Below are 23,543 nucleotides of genomic sequence, written 5' to 3' on the forward strand. Positions count from 1 at the left end.
TGATGAATCGATCACCAGTGATTCTCAGTCCCGCCTGAGACACCATTAACGGAAATCTATCAGAAGGGCCCCAACCTTCTCGACACAATCTAGCCGTCGTGATGTATGGGGAGGGAGTTGGGAACACGAGACTGAGAACAGGAAAAGCAAGATGTTGTTCTCCGACAGATTTATTAGCTTTCAAATTAAATGTTTTAAATTCCTGCAACCCTTTATCAACTTCTTCCAATATCAACAGAGGCCACAGGGTATACTAGCGGCCTCTTAAAAGTCAAACCATATAAAGAGGGTGGCTTTGATTCCTTGGTCTGCCTCCTGAAATGATCTGAGGTGGCTCTGGGTACGCTCTGTAACAATGACAGCACAAAAGCAGGAACAATGAAGCAGAGAAGCAGAAGGTGCCTGCACGGTTTCACCTAAACGTCTCGTCTGTTAGAGTGGAGATGACGCGCCTGTCCTGACAAGTCAGGAACAATGAGCACAGAGTAGCTCTGAAACGGAGGAAGAATCACAAGGCATCGGTTATGGGTGAAGGGAAGTCACCATCTGCGAATGGGCACCAGAATGTCACTGCAGTGGAAGGGGAAAAGGAGTGAGCTGGAGGAGATCCAGGGGCCTCTGCCTACGTTAAAACTGAGTAGCTTCTCTGCCTGCCAGCATCACAGTGTCAACACATTCTGTGTGTGTCTCTCTCCGTCTCACACCCAAGGAAGTACAAACAATTGATGCGGAAATCGGGGGGAATAAAGAACCACTCAGGCCCTCTCTCCTGAAGCAGAGGGGCCTACGGATTATTTTTCATAAAGTCCAAACCTCTGTCCTTGAGGCCTCCCTACCTGTCTCCTTCCATCCTTCCTTGCTTCCCTTTATGAGACAGAGGTAGAGCAGGACCTCTACGTCCTGGCTGCTCCCTGCCTCGGAGCTGCTCTGTGTGGGAAAAGAGCAGGAGGGGCAGCAGATAAAAGAGGAGAGGACTAGGACCGCACCTTTCCGCTGGAAATAGCTTCCATAGTTGGAAGCCACAACTATAAATGGACCAAATCGAGAAGGACCCCGACAGACTACAGAGCATAGTCAGAATGTGCAGGTGTATCCCACTGGTTTGCGATATTAGGATTCTAAGAGCTGCCAAAAATAAGTCGTGTTGTCCACATACCTACTAGCACTTCTGATTTCTGGCTATGATGAAATAAGGCCTATGCCTGTCTCTCTAAGGTTTAGAGTCTTAAATGGGATTAGATGAAGGGAAAAGAGGGAGTAAGTTTTTTAAGAGTAAGGAATTTCACAAAGAATAATGAGTGTTAAGGACACCCCCCTGCAGACGTAGTTTTTAATCTCAGTCACACAACGTTAAGAACTGGTCAGTCCCAGGGGTGCGCCATTTCATTACCTGAGTCAGCTCTCTCCCCCCATATGCTCCACAATGCGGTATAACCAAACGCTGCGTTCATCTAGAATAGAATGTTTAAATAATACCTGTCCAATAACGACCCTTGCTTCTCTGTGCTGCTGGGAAAGGAGGGGAAAAAAAAGATACAAGAAAGCAGCATAACCCAAATCCTTTGCAAGCCAGCTGGTGCCTATCTTCCCAGGGCATTTTTAGTGGGACTTCTGCTAGGCCCTAAGCCCCCACCCCCACATCAGTGAGGGAAGAAGCTGCAAGACAGGTTCGGGCATCTGCACTGGAGTGGAAGGAGAAACCAAACACAAGTTGGGCCACAAGTGGACTCTGGCACGTTTTTAGATGAGGTTAGAAATGTCACGCTGTGCACAGGAAGCAGGCGAAGGAGTTTTCTGAGGGAGGTAATGCCTGTAGGCAGATGAACAGTCCGGCTTACTCTCGGGGAGCTCCTGGTGGGAGGAGCTAGGGGGCCTCCAGGAAGGTGTTGGTTCGGAAGATGGAGGAGACAATCTTGCCGGTGGCGTTGATAGTGCCTTCGCTGTCCGAGCTGGACTCAGAATCACTGCTCCCAGAGTAGGCGCCCAAGCCAGGGAGGATGCCAATGCAGACCGCCGCCGAGGGGCAGTGGATGGACGGGCCACTCAGGGTCGTGCTTCCGAGAGACGCGCAGGACGGGGCTTCTGCAGAGAAGGAGAAGGCCTGTTATTGCATCACTTTTCCACGGCCGATGCACCTCCCAGGGGCCAGGCGCTGGGCCGCGGGCTTCACCTTGGAAGCCTCCAAACAACCCTGCGCGGGCCACACCGCACTCATCGTCACCTTGGAGTGTGTTCCTCGTTTACAACTAGAAAACTGAAGCCACAGTCAGAGCACATTTAAGACCATGCAGAATGTCACCGAGCAGCTGAGGCTCTTTTTGCCCCAGAAAACCAACAGTTATGCTGTCACCTTAGTGACAGAAAGCCTCGATCTGGAAAACGCAGGACTTAAAGGTTAAAGAGAAAGTTACCTCTATTCCACTCCTTCCTTCTACATGTTTCAAGCTTCGTTTATCCCCCATTTTACTGATGAGGGAGGTCAGATGACCTGCTAAGGTTATATGCCGCTTAGAGTAGAAAATGTTAAACGCAATCTGAATCAAAAAATAACTTACTAAAATGATACCTAAGCTCTTACTGCAAAGTAAGAGCTGGAGTTCAAGCTTCATTGTCTCAGGCTGACAAGCATGTTACCATCTAAGGTTTTGTCTTAACGACAACAAAAAAGCTTATGTAAAAATGAAAAGACCACATGGTTCTCAAAATATAAAATTACGAGTAAGCAAAAACTACGCTAACAGGCTGAGAGATTTCAAATGGCCGGGACACAGAGTCCAGGAGCTCAGAATGTCTGCCTGTCGTATTGGAAGTCCTAATAAGAGGGAGAAAAAGGTGATGCTAAAACATGGAGATGTGGAAAAGTGAGACGACAGCTGACGACGACTACAGAGATGGCGACAACAATGCTACAAGAACGGAGAGACACATATTTGCAATAAATACCACAAAAGCTAATTTCTTTAAGATAATAAAGAGTTCTTCCAAAACCAGCCAAGCGAACAACTGAATCGAGAAATGGACAGGAGACATGAACAGTTCACAGAATTTTAAACACGGAGCATAAACAATATATAAGGAGGGAAGGTATGGGGCGTGGGTATCTTTACATGTTGCTGAGGGATGTACAGGCCAATACAGCAATGTCCTTCAAACGTAAATTATGCTCATATGAGAACATTCACTGCAGCATTGCTGATAGCAGCAAGAGACTGAAAACCACCAAAATGTCCATTAAGAGGGGACCAGTGAGGTCGTGGACTACTAACTAGTCAGCCATGAAGAAAAGTATCTCTGTGTTTACTGGTATCAAATGATCCCCAAGACAAAGTGCTGAACGAAAGACGTGAGGGTATGTATAAGTTAGAATTTGTGTGTATGTGTGTCGGGGAACATGCCATGTACATGCATTACATCTGAAAAAAACAAAAACAAAAACGGTAACAGTGGATGCTCCGGGGAGAGAAACAATGGTTGGGGAACAGGGGTGACTTAACTTTTCACTCCGCACTCCTTTGCCCATTTTGCATTTTCTATTATGTGCATATACTACCTGTTCAGACTATTTTTTAAAAAAGTAAATGCAAAAATTTAATGCGCATCTTGGGCCACTTAAATTATGGCAGAACAGTTGCATACAGCTCTATAGCCCCAAGGGCATCCCTGTGCGACAGTCAGGAAGGCTGTGGAAGACTGGACAGTCCCAATGACGAGGGGGATCACTAGTTTGTATTGTCCTCTAACCATAAGTTAGTCTCCTGAGGGCAAGGGATCTTTCTTCATCATACCATCCCCTGGACATATAGCACAGGGCCTGGCACAGAGCAGGCCAGCATTCACAATGAGTGAGAATGCAGGAAAATGTGTTAAAGATATTTTACAGCGTTCCATTGCAAATGGCTAAAATTTTTTGGGGGGGAGGGGTGATGAAAATATAGGCATAACATCAAACTGTAAGCCATTCATTACTTAAATATTCATTGTATTATTATGTCACATATACAATGATATTTTCAGTACTCTTAGAAAAGCTTGGTAAAAAAATCTCAAAAACCTAATATCTTATAAGGGTATGAATCAGTTACTTAGAAAAGTAATTTTTGTGAAGCTGCTCAGTGAGCTTTGTCATTTTATTAGGTATTTCAAAGGTGAACCGAATTTTCTTAGACAGAAAAGAAGGATCAGGTTTAGAGTACCTATGGCGGATGAGAGCTGCCCGATGGGAAGGATGGAAGTCAGCCATAGGAATGCAACCAAGAATCTACACCACTGTGGCATTAGCAGAGTTTAAGCCAAAAGACCAAATCTCCCAATCATCTAGGTTTCAAGAAAGAAAAGACTGCGACTCTGACAAATTTCATTGCAAAGCAGTTAACTGTCCAAAGAGAACAAAGTGGTGCCCTCCGATCTCACTCATTTGGTAAGTTTCCTGCCAACTTCTGCATTTGCAGGACCACATTGTTATACCAAATTAACACTGAAAATTACTAATAGAGAATGTTCTTGGGATGCAGACAGATGCGTGACTTGAGAGTAGATGGGTCCACTTGTGCATTCGCAGGCTCTGCTCAGAGCTTAAGTCCAGAGACTCCAGTGGGGGCAGCCTCGCTCTCCATTGGGGTCACAGAGCTATCTTCTGGGGGACCAAGGGGACAAATGCTTCTACTGCTGAGGACAAGACGCTGAAGCAAGATACAGGAGATATTCTTCTAGTATGGCCTCAGCTCCAAGCAAAAGAGGATGTTCCCTGCCCAGCTTTTGCAGCAAGAATACAGGAAGGGGTGGGAAGAAGGGATTCAGAATGACAAAAAAAATGGCTCTGAAACACAAGTGTCTGACTCAGATAGTTTAAAGATCCCACACAAGTTTTCCTTTCCACTGATTCATGCAAATAGTTCTAATCAGGGAATAAGCACCAGATACAGAGCTACTGGTTAACTAGCTGAAGTATGTTTAAGATTTCTATGAAGTATTATATACAGGTGTGTGTGCATACACACACAGACACACACACACACACAGTATACACTTACCCTATTTATGCAGCCACTTGCAGTTTAGCAAGATTCCTATATGTTAAGATATCAGTGAAATGAACTCGTACATTGCTGATGGGAATGTAAACTAGGATAACTTCTTTACAGGGCAATTTGGCAGTATTTACCTAAATTACAAAGGTATAATCTCTCTGACCCCATGATTCTAAGTATTTAGGCTGGTACCTTTATGGATATGAAAAGTGATGCATGAGTACAGCATTATTTAATATAACATAACAGAAAGAATGGAAACAATCTAAATGTTCATCAATAAAAAATGGGATACATATTCAATGGTACGATCATATAATGGAATATTAAGCAGCCTTAAAAAGGAACAAAGAAATGTACAGATATGCAATAATTCCCAAGGTACAATAACAAGTAAACTAAGCATTGAACAGAGGAGTATGCTAATTAAAACAGTAATGATGAGAAGTACAACAATAACATATGAAGTATTCCTGCAAAAAAATCAGCCTGAATTGATCAAGCTCTAGATCTAACTACCATTTTACCGGACCACAGGTTAGAGTATAAAGGAACACCATGGGAATACGATCAGCAAAATCTAGAGTGTGGGAAAATCCACAGGACAAAACAGTTTCTTCACAAATAAAATATAAAGAAAACAAAAACTAAATTAAAAAGGAGGAAGACCTACAGGTTAAACGAGAGTTAAAAGACATATTAGTCTATTGTTAAGATGCCATAAGATGGCAGTATTCCCAAACTGATCTACAGATCCAAGCAATCCCTATCAATATCCTAGCTGCTTTTTTTTTTTGTAGAAATTGACTATTTGACCCCAACATTCACATGGAAATGAAAGGGATCTGGAAAAGGAACAAAGTTGGAAGACTCACACTTTTCCAATTTCAAAACTTACTGCAAAGCTATTTAGTGATCAAGACTGTGGTAATGGCATTAAGATAGACATATATAAATCGATGGAAAAGAAAAGAGAGTCCAGAAATAAACCTACATATGGTCAACTGATTTTCAACAAAAGTGTCATGACAATTCAGTGGGGAAAAGAATAAATAGTCTTTTCAACAAATGGTGCTGGGCCAATAGGACATCCGCACAGAATGAAACTGGATCCCTACTCACACCATATACAAAAATTAACTCAAAATGGATCAACAACAAAAATATAAGAGCTAAAACTCTATAAAACTCTTAGAAGGAAACAAAGGAGTAAATCTTCATAGGCGATGGTTTCTTGGACACAACAACTAAAGTACAAGAAACCAAAGAAAAAAATAAATTAGATGTTATCAAAATTTAAAACTTTTGTGCTCCAAAGGACACGATCAAGAAAGTGAAGCTACAACCCACAGAAAAGGAGAAAATGTTCATAAATAATATATCTGAGAAGTGTCTCATATCCAGAATACACAAAGAACCCTTACGACTCAACAACAGACAATCCAATTTAAAAACAGTCTCAGGATTTGAGTATTTTTCCAAAGAAGATATGCAAATGGCCAATAAGTACATGATGCCAATACCATTAGTCATTAGGAAAATGCAAACCAAAAACCACAATGAAATATCACTTCAGACTCACAAAGGTGAATTAAAAAAAAAAGTATTGAAAAGGTCGTGAAGAAACTGGAACTCTCACATATTGCTGGTAGAATGTAAAAATGGTACAGCCAATTTGGAATTCAATTTGGCACTTCTGCAAAAAAGTTAAACATAGTTACCATATTACCCAGCAGCTCCTTTCCTAGCTTCATACCCGAGTACTGAAAACAGTGGTTCACACAAGAACTTGTACGTGAATATTCATAACAGCATGATTCATAATAGCCAAAAAGTAGAAACAACCCAAATGTTCATCAACTGATGAATGGACAAAATGTGGCATACCGTATAATGGAATATTATTCAGCTGTGAAAAGTATTGATACATGCTACAATGCGGATGAACTTTGAAAACATGTGAAGTGAAAAAGCCAGACACAAAAGGCCATGTATTGCATGATTTCATTTATGTGAAATGTCTAGAAAAGGCAAATCCATAGAGAGTAGATTAGTAGTTGCCTAATTTACTAATCTAGATTAGTAGCAGCTGGGGAGAGGGAAGAATGGGGAGTAACTGCTCATAGGCATGGCGTTTCTTTTTGAGGTGATAAAAATGTTTTGGAATTAGATAGTGGGATAATGAATATACAGCCTTGTGACCCTACTAAGTGTATTTCATACTGAATTGTATCCTTTAAAAGAGAGAATTTTATGCTATGTGAATTACATCACAATAATTTTTTAAGCCATATGGCCAATGTCTGATTCTCACTGGAATCTGATTTTTAAAAAAACAATTGTCAAAAAAATTTTATGGGAAAATGAATACTACTTTGATATTTGATAAGATTTAGAAATTATTATAATTATTTTAGGTGTGATAATGGTACTGCAATTATGTTAAAAACAAATAAAACGACTCTTATTTTTTAGGGAATTACGTATGAAACAATCTGATGTCTGAGATTTGCCTCAAAATACTACAGTTAGGGAGGCATAAATGAAATAAAATTGGGTATGTGTCAAAAATTGTTGAAGCTACATGATGGGGTTCATTGTATCATTATCTCAATGTCTGAGTATGTTTTAAGTCATCTATAATAAAACTTTTTTAAAGAATATATTTCTAATTGCTTGAAGATACATAGAATAGCTCGAGATGGATACATACGAAATGTATGGTACTGTTCCCCTTTGGGAAAGAGAATTGGATGGAAGATGATATATAGGCAGAAGTGAGACTTCACTGAATGTCCTTTTTAAAAGTAGATTCTACACCAAAAGTTATCAAGCAACAGCTGACCATTACCAGTGCTTAGTAGTTACATATTTTTAAAGTCCATTACTTTTTTTTGAAAGAGAAACACATGTAAGCCCTGTTTTAGAGATGACCCATTGAGTTTAGCTCAGTCTCAATCCCACAGGGATTTAGGGGTAGATCCGAAAACACTCTTGAATTTCTAATTCCTGATCCGACCCCTGAATACACTCACCTTCACTTAAAACTGTGCCACTTAATACAGTGCCAGATTTGATCACATAAAAGTGACCACCAAAGAAAGTGTACTCCTGGAAACTGTATTAAGCCTCTAGGTTCAATCCAGTCCAACCATCAGCAGGAGCCAGGTATTCGACCTCTCACTGGTAGCAAGCCAGGTGAAACCAAGAAACTTGACATTAGGGGAGACAGAAAAAAATCTCTTTGTGAGCAGAAGTGATATGACCAGGGCTTTGGCTTTGTAAGCACTCCTAGGGAGCACACTGGTCATTTATCAGTTCCACTGGTTTCTAACATATTATGACTCTGCAGGGCAGCTGACACATTCTTGGGTATTAAATCTTGCCTGGTACAAAACAGTTTGGTACAGTAAGTTTAGGTAGGCTTGCTTAAAGATAAATGCATCCATTCATAGGTACAATGCATTCCAGCCCTTTACTGTGGTCATGTGCCTTATGAGTAAAGAACAAAGTGAAAGATGCCACCTACCTTGATTCTTGTCTTCTGGGTCAGGGTCCGATTTCAGCCTTTTCACACTGTTGCCACTCTCTGAGCTGTAACAGAAAACATGGTGATATGAGCTGCGTCCAATCTTGGGGATCAAAGTTTTGGGAATGAGAAGCTCCATAACCATTTATATGGGTCTTAGGTAGCCTCAAGGAGATGGAATGATCTGAAATGAAAAGTTTTCACTTCAAAGTCTCCTTCCGGTTATATTGTTACAATAACTACTTAACCCCCCCCTGCCCAATTCAAGGGGTAAAGCGTTACATGTCAAGCATAACCTAAACTTCAGATTCTTTGTTGTCCTTATCATTTATCTTAGTTAGAACCACAGATGGATTTCGAGACAACTTAGACATGTTCATAAATGACAAAAACTTAGTTATTAAAGACTGAAAGAAACATCTTTAGTGACATGCTAGAGATTCTGAAAGTCACCCAAAAGACCTTCACTAAAAGAACATATAAACGTGTACTTCAACAAGGAAGGAAACGATCCCAGAACGAAGGCCTTAATCCAAAAAGAGATGGTGAAAAAGACACTGGCTAATACAAATATAAAGCTAAACGAATGTTGTCTGTATAAAAAAATAACATCTAATTTATGGTGTTAAACATGACCATACTGAAGTCCTAGGCAGTACTAGCATGTATAAAATGAAGAGGGTGACTGTGGCTAAAAGTTCTAAGGACCACGTATAATTTTGTAGGAAAGTAAGATACCTATTTACTTTAGGTTTTGCTAAGTGTGCCTCGTAAATTGCAAGGTTAGTCACCAAAAGAGTAAAAATAGACTACATAAATCCAAATTAGTAAAAAGAAAAATATTTTTTAATCTTAATATTTTTAAAAGCAAAAAGAAAAAAATTTTAAGTAAAAAGACAAACGTTAAGATAGTAAAAACATCAAAAATCCTAAATCCAAACCTACCAGTAAAAAGAGATCAAAACTAAATTGTAAATCAGCTATTATGAGACACAACTAAAAACTTGATGAAATGAGACGATTACAGATATAGCAGCAATAAGAAAAATAAAAAAATACTAACGACTTTAGCTAATGCATTAGAAATAAGACGAAATGGACGAATACCCAGAAAATACAACCAAATAAAACTGACTTAAAAAGATACGGATAAACTTAAATAGTCCTATAATCAGAAATTTTAAAAAAAGAGTGACCAAAATGACTTTACAGGAGTTATTTCAAACTTTTACAAAACAGAACACTATATCTTACACAAATTCCTCCAGAGAACAGAAAAAAAGGGAACACTTCTTACATCATTCTATGAAGCTAGTTTTAATCTTCATGTGAAAATTAGATAAACTGAGGAAAACAATACAGGCCAGTATCACTCAAAAACATAGATTCAACAACTGATATAAAAATATTAGCAAAGCAAACCAGAGTTGAAAAAAAAATGATATATTACTGCCAAGCTGGGTTACTCACAGAGATATCACATTAGAAAAATCTATAAGTTTAATTTTTTACTGTAACAGAGTAAAGAAAAAAAAGATCAATTCAAAAGCAGAAAAACAAACAGACAAAATTTAACAGTTCATGGCTACAAAAATCCTTAGCAAACTAGAAACAGAACTCCCAAAGTTCTGTTAACCTTCCAAAGGATACCTGAAAAAAAAGAAATGATAAATACATCCTTAGTAAAAAAGTTATACACATATTCTGTTTAAAATTAGAGATAAAACAAGAATGTGCACAGGAACTGTTTCTATCTAACATTTTACTGGTCTAGCCAATGCAGTAAGATAAGAAAAAGGAATTAAAAGGTATAAGAGAATAAAACTGTCATTATTTATAGATGGTAACTCTCTATATAGAAATTTCAAAAGAATCCACTGACAAATTATTGATGTTAATAAGAGTTACTAGAGAATTATTATTAAAGTTAATAAGAGCTGGGAGGCTGGATGTAGAGTTTCCATCGATTGTACTTTTACATAACAGCACCAAAAAATATAAAACTTAAAAATAAATTTAACAAAAGATGTAACTTTTTGTGAAAGACAACCGTAAGACTTTACAGAATGACAATACCAATAAATGTTGACATATGGCAGGGCTAGAAAGACTCAAATCCATAAAGATCTGTTTTCTCCATAGATTTATCAAGAATTTAATAATATTCCAGTAAAAATCACAGTAAGAGATTTTTTAAGAACTTAAACTAAATCTAAAATGAAGAACAAAGTGGCCCAAACCCAGAATAGCCAACATGTTTTGAAGGACAAGATCAAAGTTTGAGGATAGATTCCCTACCATACCAAGATTTATTATAAAGCTACAATAATTACACAGAGTGGTACTGCTCCAACAGATCCAAGGAACAGAAAAAGAGAACCCCCAAACAAACCCATATATGTATGGAAACTTGTTAAAAGACAGAGGTGACATTGAAGATAACTAGGGAAAACAGGCAGAAATATTTAGTAAATATTGCTAGAAAACTGGCCTTTAATTTGAAGAAAAAAACTGAAATGGGATCCCTTCTTCATACTCTTCACAAAAATCAATTCCAGACAGATTAAAGGCTAAGATGTGAAAGATAAAACTCTAAAACTTTCAGAAGAAAAACTATTTTATGACCTCAGTGTAGGAAGTATTTCTTGAACAAAATATAAAATGCTTTTACCATAAAAGAAAATATTGATATACCTGACTCTCTTAAAATTGACCACCTTCAAAAGGTACAAACTTCCATTTATAAAATAAATGTCTTGGGATGTACAGTATGGTGACTATGGTCAATATTTGCATGTCAATATATTTCCAAGTTGCTAAGAGAGTAGAGTTTGAAGTTCTCATCACAAAAAAAAAAAATTGTAACTATATATGGAGAGGGATGTTAACCAGATTTAGACTCCCAGACCTCACTCCAAACTTACTGAACTAGAATTTGTGTGAGGCCTGGAAGCCCCATTAACAAACTCTGAAGTGGTTCTAATCAACACAGTCTGGATACATTAGAACTACCCCAGGAGACTAATCTATGCTACACAAAACAACAATAAAGAATGTAGTTTCAAAACCTAAAAAGGGGTTATATGCATGTCACCAAATATGCCCTTTTGAAAAGTGCCGAAGACTGTAGGGAGATAGTAATGACACCATTCTGCTAGCAGCAAGACACCGCTGAGAAATAACTTACTGTCCACCTAGAGTGCCCTTTCTTGGCACTGTCCAGTAAAACTGACCCAGGTCCAAATCTTGAAAGATAATGGGCCAGGCATGAAAGCTTATGTGAAAACTTGAAAGGAACAATTCACAGCTGTGGTTAAGTGGCTCTTCACAGGCTACTAGTCCTCCTCCCCTCTGCTGCTATGCATACCATGACGACGTTTTACATGTAAGTAATGTTCCTAGAACAGCTGCAACAGATGGACGGTGCGCCAAACCACAAGACTGCATCAGTACACTCCCTTCACAGCATGTGGCTGGTTGATGGCCTATCACATTGATTTCCTTAATAGACTGCACTTAAAGTTTACATCATTTTGTGTATAGTATGGCTAGTCAAATGGAAAGGACCAGATTTAATCACTTTGGTGCCATTTCAGGATTTGGAGAGGAGCAAAAATAACGAACTTATCAAAACCTCTAGGCAGTGTTGCTGCCCCCACATCAATCGAGCAGAGCCCTGTCAGGCCCATAACGCTGTCGCAGCTGCCATGTCCTTACAGGACACAATGCCTTTGCGGCAGCTGCTCCTCCTGCCTGGAACCTTCTCCTCTCCCGTCTGTCTAAGCCCTAGTCATCCTACCCAAATCAGTATTTCCTTTCTAACACCTTCCCTAACTTCTCCATCATGACCACACAAACCCTCTTTAGGACGAGTTATGTGTTTCCTCCTCTATAGAACTTGCTAAGTCGTTTGCCAAGAAACATAAATGGTCAAATGTTGAACTCCACCTCTTATTATTTTGTGGCTTTGGAAAAATGTTCTCATCTTCTCAAATTCTCCGTCTCCTCATCTGATAATAATAACTTGTATTTCATAGACTTGTTGGGAGGAATAAATGAGATTATGCATTAAAAGCACTTAACACAATGCCCGGCACACATCAGGGACCAAATGAAGAGTAGCTATTTATGATGCTCAATGAACAATCAGAGAGATAAGGATCAAAGGCTATAGGAAGATAGCAAATCTGAAAGGGGAGAGAGGTCAGGCTACCAAAGGGACTTCACTGAGACTTATGCTTAGGTAACCTTTTGCTCTGGATACATGACAAGTGACATTTCAGAGCACACGGTCAGAGGGAGATTTAAGTTGTCCAAGTGCTGGCTCACCTCTTATGCTTCACAGCTCCTGCCAACAGCTTTGCCTGGGAGAACTTATTCTTGGTTTCTATGGGTTTCACAGCCACTTTCTTCTCCACTTCTTTCTTGTTTTCTGGAGAAATTCCAACCTTGTTGAGATTACTGTGAGTTAAAGGTTAAGGGTCAAACTAAGCAAAAAGAAGAGATATGGTGGAACAATGGTAAATCAAGAGAAGGAACACAAATATAATCCACTAGCACTTCAGATTTGTCGAGCATTGTTTAGCCTACTTATTAAAAAAAAAAGCACTTCCCTCTTTATTCCGCCAGTCAGATCCAGTTGATTTAAAGAGAAATTGAAGGTGGCTAGAGAGGAAGATGGCAAATCAAGCACAAAATACAAAACTTTTCCCTCAGATTCTCAATGAAAATCTGAGTACAGCCAGAAAACCTGCTATTTACCAAAGACATAGTCGATACCACGCTTGCTGGGAAAAACAAAAATCTTAAGCAATATAAATGCAACAGAAAAAAATGTGGCTTCTTTAAAAACAGAAAATGTTTGTTTCCTCCTTAAGGGTAAAATCAAATTTTGCAGAATGTCCTATGACTATTAATGACATTAAGTCTTAGACAGGACAAGGACTAACTCCTATTATGCTGATACAGGGCAACATCCAAATCACTTAAGGCTCAATAAAAAACAGAGTCTCTCCCCTGTCCCAAACCTATTAAATGCGGGCCACCAGAGGCCTAGGAACCTGTTTTAACTTCTCAAGGTGATTTTAATGAGAATCCCTTGTGCGTATGTAACACAGCACAAGAACCGAAAAGTTGTTTTTAAAGGCATAATATTCACTTGTGATAGCACTTTTTTCATGCTTGATGTCAATGTCAGGCTTTCAAGGTTTGTCACTTTCTTTTGTTCTCTCCACCAGCCTCTTCCCCACCTTCCTTTTCATTTTCTCTCTTCCAACCTATTATGCAATAGGTAAGTACTCTAACATGGTGCATGCAATTCCTTAGTTAAGATGCAGTAGTACCTTATTGGAACAATAGTGACATCTAGTGCTCAAGATATCTAAGAGGCACGTATTATCAACCCTGCCAAATCAAGCACATAAAGAGCTGGGGGTGGGGGTATATAGTCTAAGCTATTTATTTGTCTTTAAACATTGGAGAAAACTGGGTACCAGAAATAAAGAAATTCTAATTCTGATCGCTCTTCAGCAACCAGCTGAGACCAGAGCTCTTACGGACACCAGTTACCTTAAATGTTTGTGATGTTCAGTGGGGATTACTCAATGCTCACACTATTCCCGTTTCGTCAATTTAATGTTTTTAAGGTCATTGTGGAAACATAAATACTAAATGTTCACTTTTCTAAGAATAAAAATGAAAGAAACAATTTTATCTAATACAGAATGCCAAAACCATGAGCATGCTGATTTTTACCTGCAAAAGGGACAAAAACGCTCAAAGAAAATTCTTAATATTAAATATCGAAAAAAATTTAAAAAGGAAATAACACGAAAGCACACACGTGTTCATAAGATCAGGACACAGACAAAAACCAACACTTAATTTTTTACTCTTTTAATTTAGATGAAAAGCGTTCAAGCTTTTAAGGGAGAAGATGGAAGGAGGTGGTAATAATATTATTTTTGATCTATACCCAAAGCATAAGCAATTTTTCCCCTGAAGTCCCTCTCCCCCTACAATGCTTTAAATAAACACACCTTAAAAATCTCAAGGAATTCATTAAATGAAGCACTTTTAAAAATCACAGTTTTTAATACACATAATTTTGCTAAATGCTGGTTAACCTGAAGGAAATAACAGTTCTGTTGTTGTTTATATGGCACAAACCACTGCTTATTTGTATTCACGAGTATCAATCACATTATAAAATAAATCATATTATAATAATCAAGCAAAGCTAAGAACCAGCCCCTGGTTTAGAGCTTCCATAAACAAATGTCTAATCCTTCAATTCCTATCTCAACGTGTCTCTGGCAACACACATGGCTGGGATTAGTGCATTAAACATCAGTGGTCTGGAAAGCTTGCTTTTCTTCAGTTTTTCTAAACAGTCAGAACTTTCCAAGTTTCCAGTGAAAGCCAATACCCCTGGGGCCTCTTCCATGTTGTACTATAATATCACCAGGACAGAAAAGTTTCTTTTGTCTCACTGCCTCCCTGTTCATTCTTCCCTTTGAATTGAAAACCGAAGGGCCTTTCCCACTCATACCATACCAACACTGCTTTCCAGAATGCTGCTTTGGGACACACACTCTGTCTTATTTGCTAGCCTGCCAAATTACGCATATAAAGTAGGACAATTCAAGGGATAAGTTTTAATCAATGTATTTCCTTAGAGGAAAAAGTCTGGTGCCTGAAACAATTCAATACATATATCTGCCCATTCTGCAAACATCAATGCATAATATTATTCTGAGGTCAGCAAGGAAGGGAGTGGGAGAGGGGAGCTTCAGAAGAATCAGCTGGAACTGACGTGTGCCTTTCCATCAACTCCTATCTTGACGTTACACCAGAGTTCTACTAGGAGAACTGGGACTGAAGCCAGGTCTTTCGCCACCAGTGCAGAGCAGGTTTTATAGCACCGTGCTGCCACCTTATCTCAATCAGTGTCTGTCACCTTGATGTAAACCTAATCTCTGGGAATCTACACACACCGTCTCCCGTATAACTCTTTAATGGAAGCTACTGCACACACCCTGCAAAAAAATACCAACTCACACATACATGCAGTGTCTTATCAATCTTAGAGGTGAAGCCTGTTCAATCGCGCTAGTAAGGTTATTCAACATATAAATTTGAAACATTCAAATAAGATTTCTCATAGGAGAAAAAAGAACTAAGGTGGCCTTAATCTTTCCTATGAGTCATTCATTAAGTTATTCACGTATACACTGAGAACCCACTATATGCCAGGGACTGGGAAATCAGCGGAGACCAAGCCCTTGTTCTTGTGCTTACTTTACATTCCAGCAGTAAAGGGGCAAACACACCAGTAAAAAGCAAATAAATTAAGATTCCTCCGGCAGTGACAAGTACTATTTGAAACTGACGTAGTGATTAGAGTGGGTTCAACTTTAGATGGGGAGCTTAGTGAAAGTCTCTATGAGGAAGGGAGAAGTGAACTGGGACCATGAAATGCCAGCCTTGTAAAATCTGAGGGCAGAGCATTCCAGGACAGGGAGAAAAGAAATACAAAGGCCTTGAGATGGAATCACAAAGCTCGGTGAGAGAGGAACATAAAAAAGGCCAGTAGGCTGCGGTACGGCCACTAATAGGAAGACTAAGTTCAAGATGCGACAGGGAGGTGGGTTGGCCTAAATAATGCGGAGCCCTGTAGGGCCGGATAAAGAATATAGATTTACGTTAAAATGCAACAGGAAGCCACTAGTGTTTCCAACAGGAAAGTGACACGATTCTATGTATGTTTTTGAAAGTTCCCTTTGACTGTTGCTTGGAGAAGGGATTCTTGGGGACAAGAGTATAAGCAGAGACTAATTAGACGGTTGTAGTATTCCAGCTACTGCAATGGCAGCAGAGACAGCAGAAATGCACAGATTGGGAGTACATTTTGGAGGTAATTTTTAGCCTAGTCACCTGCAATACAAAAGTATCCTTACTGAAATTGGGGAAAAAAAAAAAAAGATTGGGGGGCGCAGTGTGATGAGGTGGGGGTACTGAGGCATGGAACTGAGAATTTTGATTTAGCCAAGTTACGTTTGGGGTGCCTATCAGAACATTCAAGTGGCTGTCAAAAAGGCACTACTAAGCCAAAACAGTCATTTTTGTTGTTTTCTCTACCCCTTTATGGGCGCAGACCTGGCTGTACTTGTAGGGAAGGTGACTGAGGACCCAGGAGAGTAGTTTAACATTTTCTTTTAAAACTCAGAAGCTAATTTCTCCCCTGGATGAGGTTTATTGCCAATCTGTTTCAGAGTCTAATCCTACGAGGCAAGAATATCCTGGTACTGACTATTAGGATTTAGGCCTTTAGTTAATCCTTCAGGATCTGGACTTTTGATTGCAACAGACTCTTACATGCAACAGAACTCCATAAATCACTGCCAGTTATGAAGTCACGAAAATATCATCGTTGAAAGGAAACTCAAGAGTTCACCAAGCAGATCTTCATTCTATTTATGAATAAACTAAATCCGTAGACATTGATGGGAAAACCGACACCTTACAGACTTCTCTCAAAGTACAAAGGATATTCTGTATTCCTTCAGTTCTTTCAGTTCTTCCTCTCTTCGCTGCTTTTCAAAAAAAACGAGAAACCTCGTCAAGGAAGTTGGTCTCATCTTCATCTAAGCCTCTTACCATGTTTTCTGAGGAAATAATTAAACAAGGAACACTTAGCAGGCTAAAGGGAAAATATAGTCAAATAAGATTTTTCCTTTTTCTTTTTTTTTTAATAAACAGCAGATCCTTCGGGGGATTAGAAGAAAGAATTTGTAAATAACGTGGCTTTCGAATAGATAACATGGCATAAAATCAAGGCATTTCTCCCATTACTAGATATTAGCATAGAATTAAAATGGGTATCTTGAGCTCTAAACAAAAATGTTCAACGTGGCTAACAGGCAGAAGTTTGTCTCTTTTCCACCTAATGAGCATTTAGAGACTAAGATAATCAAGACAATTCCATGGCTAGTTAGAAAAAGTGTTGCATGAGGCCAACGTGCATCAAAAAGACCCCGCGGAGTCCCTTGGATTCTGTGTTTTCTAAAGCTTACTGAATTTGAACTGCTCCTCGTACTCCTGCTGCTTCCTGTCTTTCTGTTCCTGCAGCCTTTCATATAGAGACCGAGGGTCATAAACCTCCTCTGGACATTCTGAAAGGAAAAGGAAGGGAGAGAAAAAGGAGGAGAGATGGGGAGGGGAAAAAAGATACACACTTTAGAACGCTTTCATATTATTTTGGAATCGCAAAAGATTTTAAAGATCAAGTCCACTTTCTGCACGATCCTGAGGGCAAGGATAACACAAAAATAGGACAAAATCCACAGCTTCCCTTTGGACTTCAGAGAGTGACCAGCAGTTCTCAAAGCCAGCTGTCTGTCAACAGGGCCCATAGCCTGAGACAGTTAACTGTCTTGGAAATTAGATGAGGAGCCGGCCCAAACCCTACAGAGCAGCAGCATTCTCAGTTGCTCAGATCCCAGATACACCCGTATAGATGAAACAGACTAGCGGGATCTCCTGGAAGATAGTGTGGTAGAGTGGAAAGGTCAAGGGTAAGTAGGAGTATCCTGGTTCTGCTCCCAGCTGTGGAGGCCTAACACAGGGTTCCTTCACCCGTCCGAGGCGTGGTCGTCTACTCTAAAGCGAGGACAGCGTTACCTACTTGCAGGGTCAGTGTGAGGACTGAGATCATGACGCTGAACGCCAAGCTATAAGCCCATGTACCTTCCGGGTCTTCGGGTTTTCGAACTTTCTCCCATTCCTCTTGCCTCCTTTTGCGCCGCTCATCTAGTTCTGCCTCTGACACAAACCTCTTTTTGATAACAAGGTTGCCATCATCCCCTCCATCCATAATGGAACAATCAGTCTACAGAAAACAAACAAAACATTTCAAGTGAGAAATGCAATTCAGATTCTAAAGAGAAACAAGAAAATTCAGCTTTGTCTCACCCAGCAGTGGACTATCTCGAAATTCCCTATGACCTTGAATTGAAGAAATCTTCAAGTACTTTAATGCACTGATTGTTGACGAAAGCACATGATTACATTTTTCCTACTGTATCAAGTAGTTTTATTAACAATACGTTGTCTACAGTCAGTGGGAGGACTTGAATAATTCTCATTACATGCTGTTCTACAATAATCTTACTTTGCAGATACTTCTCTGCCCCTCTAATCTAGGGACATATTGGCCTCTTGGGCACCCTATCTTTTTCCCAGTTCTCATCCTCCTTTAATTCTGTAACATCTAGTATTGTTCGTTCTCGAAATTCCCGTTTCAAGGATATTATACTATCTCAATTCGCCTGTTCTTGTTTCCCAGTAGATCCAGAGTGGAGAAACTCAGGTACTTAGGGAGACTTAGAGATCAAGCCTGGTCGGCACAGCAGCGAAGTGATAAGCCTAGGGCACACAAACCATGAATGGAAAAAAGGAAACTAGAAGAACTCAGATTTCCCAGCTTCAGGTTCAATGTACTCTGCACTAAACTTAACTGACTCCCCGTCTCCTTCCTGATCTCCCTCCCTGTAAACTCCGTTGTCTGTGCCACTTGAGATTCTATCTTTGATCCTCCTCTTTCCTCACTCCCACAATGACCTCGACCACTTTATGTGTATCTTGATGCAGAAGACTCCCAAATCTCAATCTATAACTTCACCTGCACCTCTCCAGAAAGGAGGGGCGAAGGAATAAAGACAGAGGAGTGTGCATTACTCCTTCAAAGATAAACTTTTCTGCTTTTCTTTGCTGGTGCCTTTCCTTTTGAAGAATTGTGGAATTGTCTCTCAGACATGTTGTGGTGTTCACAGAATTACATCCTAACAAAGAAGCACATATTCAGCACTACTGGCACATCAATTCGATGTTCATTTCAGGACGATGCCTAATAACAACGATAAGTCTCTACTGCTAGCACAGAAATAAAGTACCAACCATTTACTGAATCCTTACCATGCACTGAATACTTTTTATGTTTTATTACCTCCTTTACACTCACACTGACCCTATGGGAAATATTATCTCTTTACAGATGAAGACATTGAGGCCCAGAGAAGTTAGGTCACTTGTCTAAGGTGATAAGGTTGGTGAATGGTAGAGCTGAGAATCAAATCCAGGCCTGACATCAAAAATTCGTACTCTTGTCCACTTCACCATACCCCTCTCCAGAAACCAGGGATCCTGGTTAAAAAGAAGGACATGTCAATTTCAGCTTTCTTCCTACATCAAATTCCAGTGCTGAGAATGTTCATGTAACATTTTTCTTCAATAACGATGAAATGGAAGCTGAGAAAATAAATGCAAACATTCAGAACAAGAGAATAGTCTCAGCCTAAGCCCTACTGTTGCTGAAGTTTAGTTCAATATAACAAGAGGAGAATTTTGAAATTTACAAGAAAACCAAACCAACTGACAGAAGCTGTTGCTCCTACCTAAAGCTCACAACCTGGATACTTCTGACTTAGCCTAACTCAGCGTCTCCCGCCAGAAGCCTACGACAGAGGCAGAACTTTTCAGTCTCTGTGCTCATGCCAAACATTCCTCAAGTTCTACAGAATGACCCCTTATGAAACAAGTACCAACATTTTCTTAGATGTCCCTAGCATAGAAAATGTCAACTATGTAGGGCTCTAATAAATGGGAGAGGCATACTGGACCCTCGATTTCTCCCTCTTTTAGCTCTATCTCTCATTTCTTGCCCTATATTGGTGGCAGTCTGGTGTCTCCCAATCACCCTTGTTTCCTGATAAATAATTCAGTGGGTCAGGTCCTTATAGCCCACCTAATACGATTCCCCATCTGGCATCTGGAGATTTTCATCCAATCCGTATTTTAAAACTTCAAGATGGACCACCACACTCCCTCTCAGCCAGCGGACTCTGAGCACATCTACTGGTCGGAGAGTTCTTCCTTAAACTAAACTGAAATCTGTCTCCCTAAAAATTCCACACATACGTTCAATCCACTGGGACTACACAAAAGGAGCCAAATCCTTTTTCAACATGATATTGTTTCAGCTGAAGACAACTCCCATGTTCTTCCTAATTTGTCTCTTCTGCGCCAAACATCTCTAGTTCCTTTAATCTTATAAAAATAGAGAAAAATAATAGTGTCTCAAAGCAGTGAATTTATCAGATTGCATACGATTTAAACCTGGGGAATAAATACTGGGATACGGCAATGCCACTGGCATTCTATTAAATGCATCTCTTCACTCTCATTTTACATTTAAAAAATGAAAATTATATTGATACCGAAAACAATATTCCAAAAGGCCCAAATAAAACCTAGAATCTGACATGCTTCCTTCTAAATAAAAATTCAGAGACTAAAGATTTATTCTTATAACTCAAAATTAAGAAAAGAAAACCATTTATTTTAATTGTCATGGTCTGTTGAGGTTTTGGAACAAGAAGAACCTATTTTCATTTAACTTTAAGAAAGATCCCTGAAACTCGGGATACATGTAAATAAGGGCTTGAATCTGAAATAGAAACTAGAGAAAAATAAGGATATTCCCAACATTTACCAATCACTTTTGGGAAAACACTAACTGATGAGATTCTAAGAAATTCTTCCTCTCTTTTTCGTCAATCTTTTTCTCTTAAGTGTTGGAATTCAACATCTACCCAAAGAGTGAGTCTGTGTGATTACCCATCCATCTTTCGCACACAGAGACAAAACCAGGAATCGCAGTTGGTTAATGAAAATGAGAGTAAAGCAGCAGCACATTTTAAAGAAGGAAATTTAAAGGCAATGGCTTTAGAATTTGATAGAGAAACTCTACTTCTCAGCTCTCAACGGGCTGGTTTCCTGAAAAAAGTCACATAATCAAAGCTAATGAACACTTATAAGTCTGCTCTTTAAAGCTAGTATTATAATCCTGACAATCTTTTGATTCTAAAATAAAGCTAGACGGCCATACCTAATTATAATGAACTTCTGTGAGTTTAGGGACAAGACTAAAACACAGGCTGCTCTATCCATCTCTTCCTTCTGTAGGTCCTCATTGCCCGGCATTTCAACTGTCGCTCTCTCCTAGACTTCAAGTGCCTACAGTGGCTCTCTGGCTAATTAATTTGGTCATCTTTCTATGTTAGGAGAGGTCAAAGACAGGGGCAGAAAATGTTCACAAACAAGTGGCCATACTCTTGAATATTCTGGATAATATGCAGAATATCTTTTTCCAGAAATATGCAGGTCTTTTCAGTCTTCAAAACTTCACTGTCGATAAATGCTGCCAAGAAGCACGCTTAATTTCAGACATCTTTTACTACAACCTCATCTAATTAAACCAATATATAACCAGTACCTTCTGTTGCAGTCTTCTTACCAAGAGGGAGTACAGACGATAATAAAAAAAAAAAAAGTATAGAAGACTGAAATCAAGAGACCCCAGTTCAAAACCTGGTTCTGTCACTTACCAGTTGTATGACCGTGGGCAAGTCACTTAACTCCTCTGAGCCTTGGTTTCCTCATCCACAGACTGCACTCACCAATGGGGATTAAAATAGTACTGCACAACATAAATTTTTTGTAAAGATAAACAAGATAATTCGTGTACAGCACTTTGTACAGTGTTTGGCACATGCTTAACAATGCTTTGAAAGGCTTGTCATTACTGCAAAGCACTACGCTAAGCTCTGGACTCTGTAGGAATGAGAGAAATACTGTCTGTCCTCCAGGAGTGGGGAAGATATAAACCAGCAGCATAAACAGTCATGACATTTGACGTGGGAAAGGGGTCACATCCAACTGAGAGAAATTAGGTAAAACTGACATGTATATGTAATTTGATTCTGTATTTTTCCTTTAGTGTGGTTCTTTATTTTACTGCTTTACTTTATTAGTAGTTCAATTTAAATAAACTCAGTACTATGCTAAATGCTGAACTCTGTCCAGCACTGTGCCAAATTCTATGGGGTGCATAAAGGAAATAAACTTTAAGAGTTAGTACTCCTGAACTAGTTAATACCAGATAATAGCATATACAATGAATTAACAAGGTGAACAGTACACGTAAGAAGCAGTAACGAAGGGCATGAATGTGGATCAGTCCAGTTTCCCAGGCTGAAAACCTGGACATATACCTAGGCTCCTTTTTCTCATTCCCTTATATTCCTCCAGTCACCAAGTTCTGTTGTTTCTATCTCATACTGACCTCTTTTTAATCCACCTCACCTTTCTTTGTTTTCTTTTTCTTTTTCTTTCTTTCTTTCTTTCTTTCTTTCTCTCTTTTTTTTTTCTTTCTTTCTTTCTTTCTTTTTTTTTTTTACGAGAAGAGTCCTTTTCTTTCTAATCTCTTTCTTTTCAGACCTCATCTTGCATGGACTACTACAATACCATTCCACTCGACTCCTTGTTCCTACTCTAGCCCCTACCACAGCCATTTATAACTCTACTGTAGCACTCATCCACTGTATTTTATCATTTCTGACAGCTCCAACAGCTCTCTGTATCCACAGTGCTTATTAGCACAGTGTCTGGCAAACATTACGTATATAATAAATACTTATTGAATAAACCAACCATGAAGAGGATTTTAAGAATTTAAGCAGGGAGGAATGATCCCACATGAATATGCCCGGCTATTGTCTGATATAAGTTATAGAGAATGGTAGACATTAAATATGTATTTGCTGAGGTTTCTATGTCCCATGGGGAATTCTATTCAAGCACCATATAATTTGTGCAGGAGGAAACAAAAGACCAAAAATTAAATCACTTTACTATATTATAGAATTAATGTCTTTTTCAAGAATAACTCTTGCTACTCTCCTTTAATTTCGACTGACTAAAATGTTCTCTTACTCTAAGTAATAAGTTCACCCTACACAAAGCATTTTTCTTTAAAGAGTCCAATGTTCATTGGCTGTTTGCTCTGCAGTAGGGAGTGGTAAGTATCTGCAACTCGTTTACCTCTCTCTGGAAATAGAAAAACCAGAAGTTAAAAGTGTTTATTTCTA

At 39.2% G+C, this 23,543-nt stretch overlaps 1 protein-coding gene across 1 annotated transcript in view; it reads right to left on the bottom strand.

Annotated features, from left to right (window-relative positions):
* Positions 1-152: 152 nt before the first annotated feature.
* The window catches only part of FAM192A (family with sequence similarity 192 member A), a 27,638-nt gene continuing 4,247 nt past the window's right edge, over positions 153-23,543 (bottom strand). Inside the window, 7 exon segments of the mRNA XM_006908779.3 lie at positions 153-2,082; positions 8,557-8,621; positions 12,886-13,019; positions 17,109-17,163; positions 17,165-17,222; positions 17,631-17,729; positions 18,304-18,445. Coding sequence (XP_006908841.1) covers positions 1,865-2,082; positions 8,557-8,621; positions 12,886-13,019; positions 17,109-17,163; positions 17,165-17,222; positions 17,631-17,729; positions 18,304-18,445 — 771 coding nt within the window. The 3' untranslated portion in view covers positions 153-1,864.

This window comes from Pteropus alecto, unplaced genomic scaffold, assembly GCF_000325575.1.
Source record: "Pteropus alecto unplaced genomic scaffold, ASM32557v1 scaffold123, whole genome shotgun sequence".
Lineage (NCBI taxonomy): Eukaryota > Metazoa > Chordata > Mammalia > Chiroptera > Pteropodidae > Pteropus > Pteropus alecto.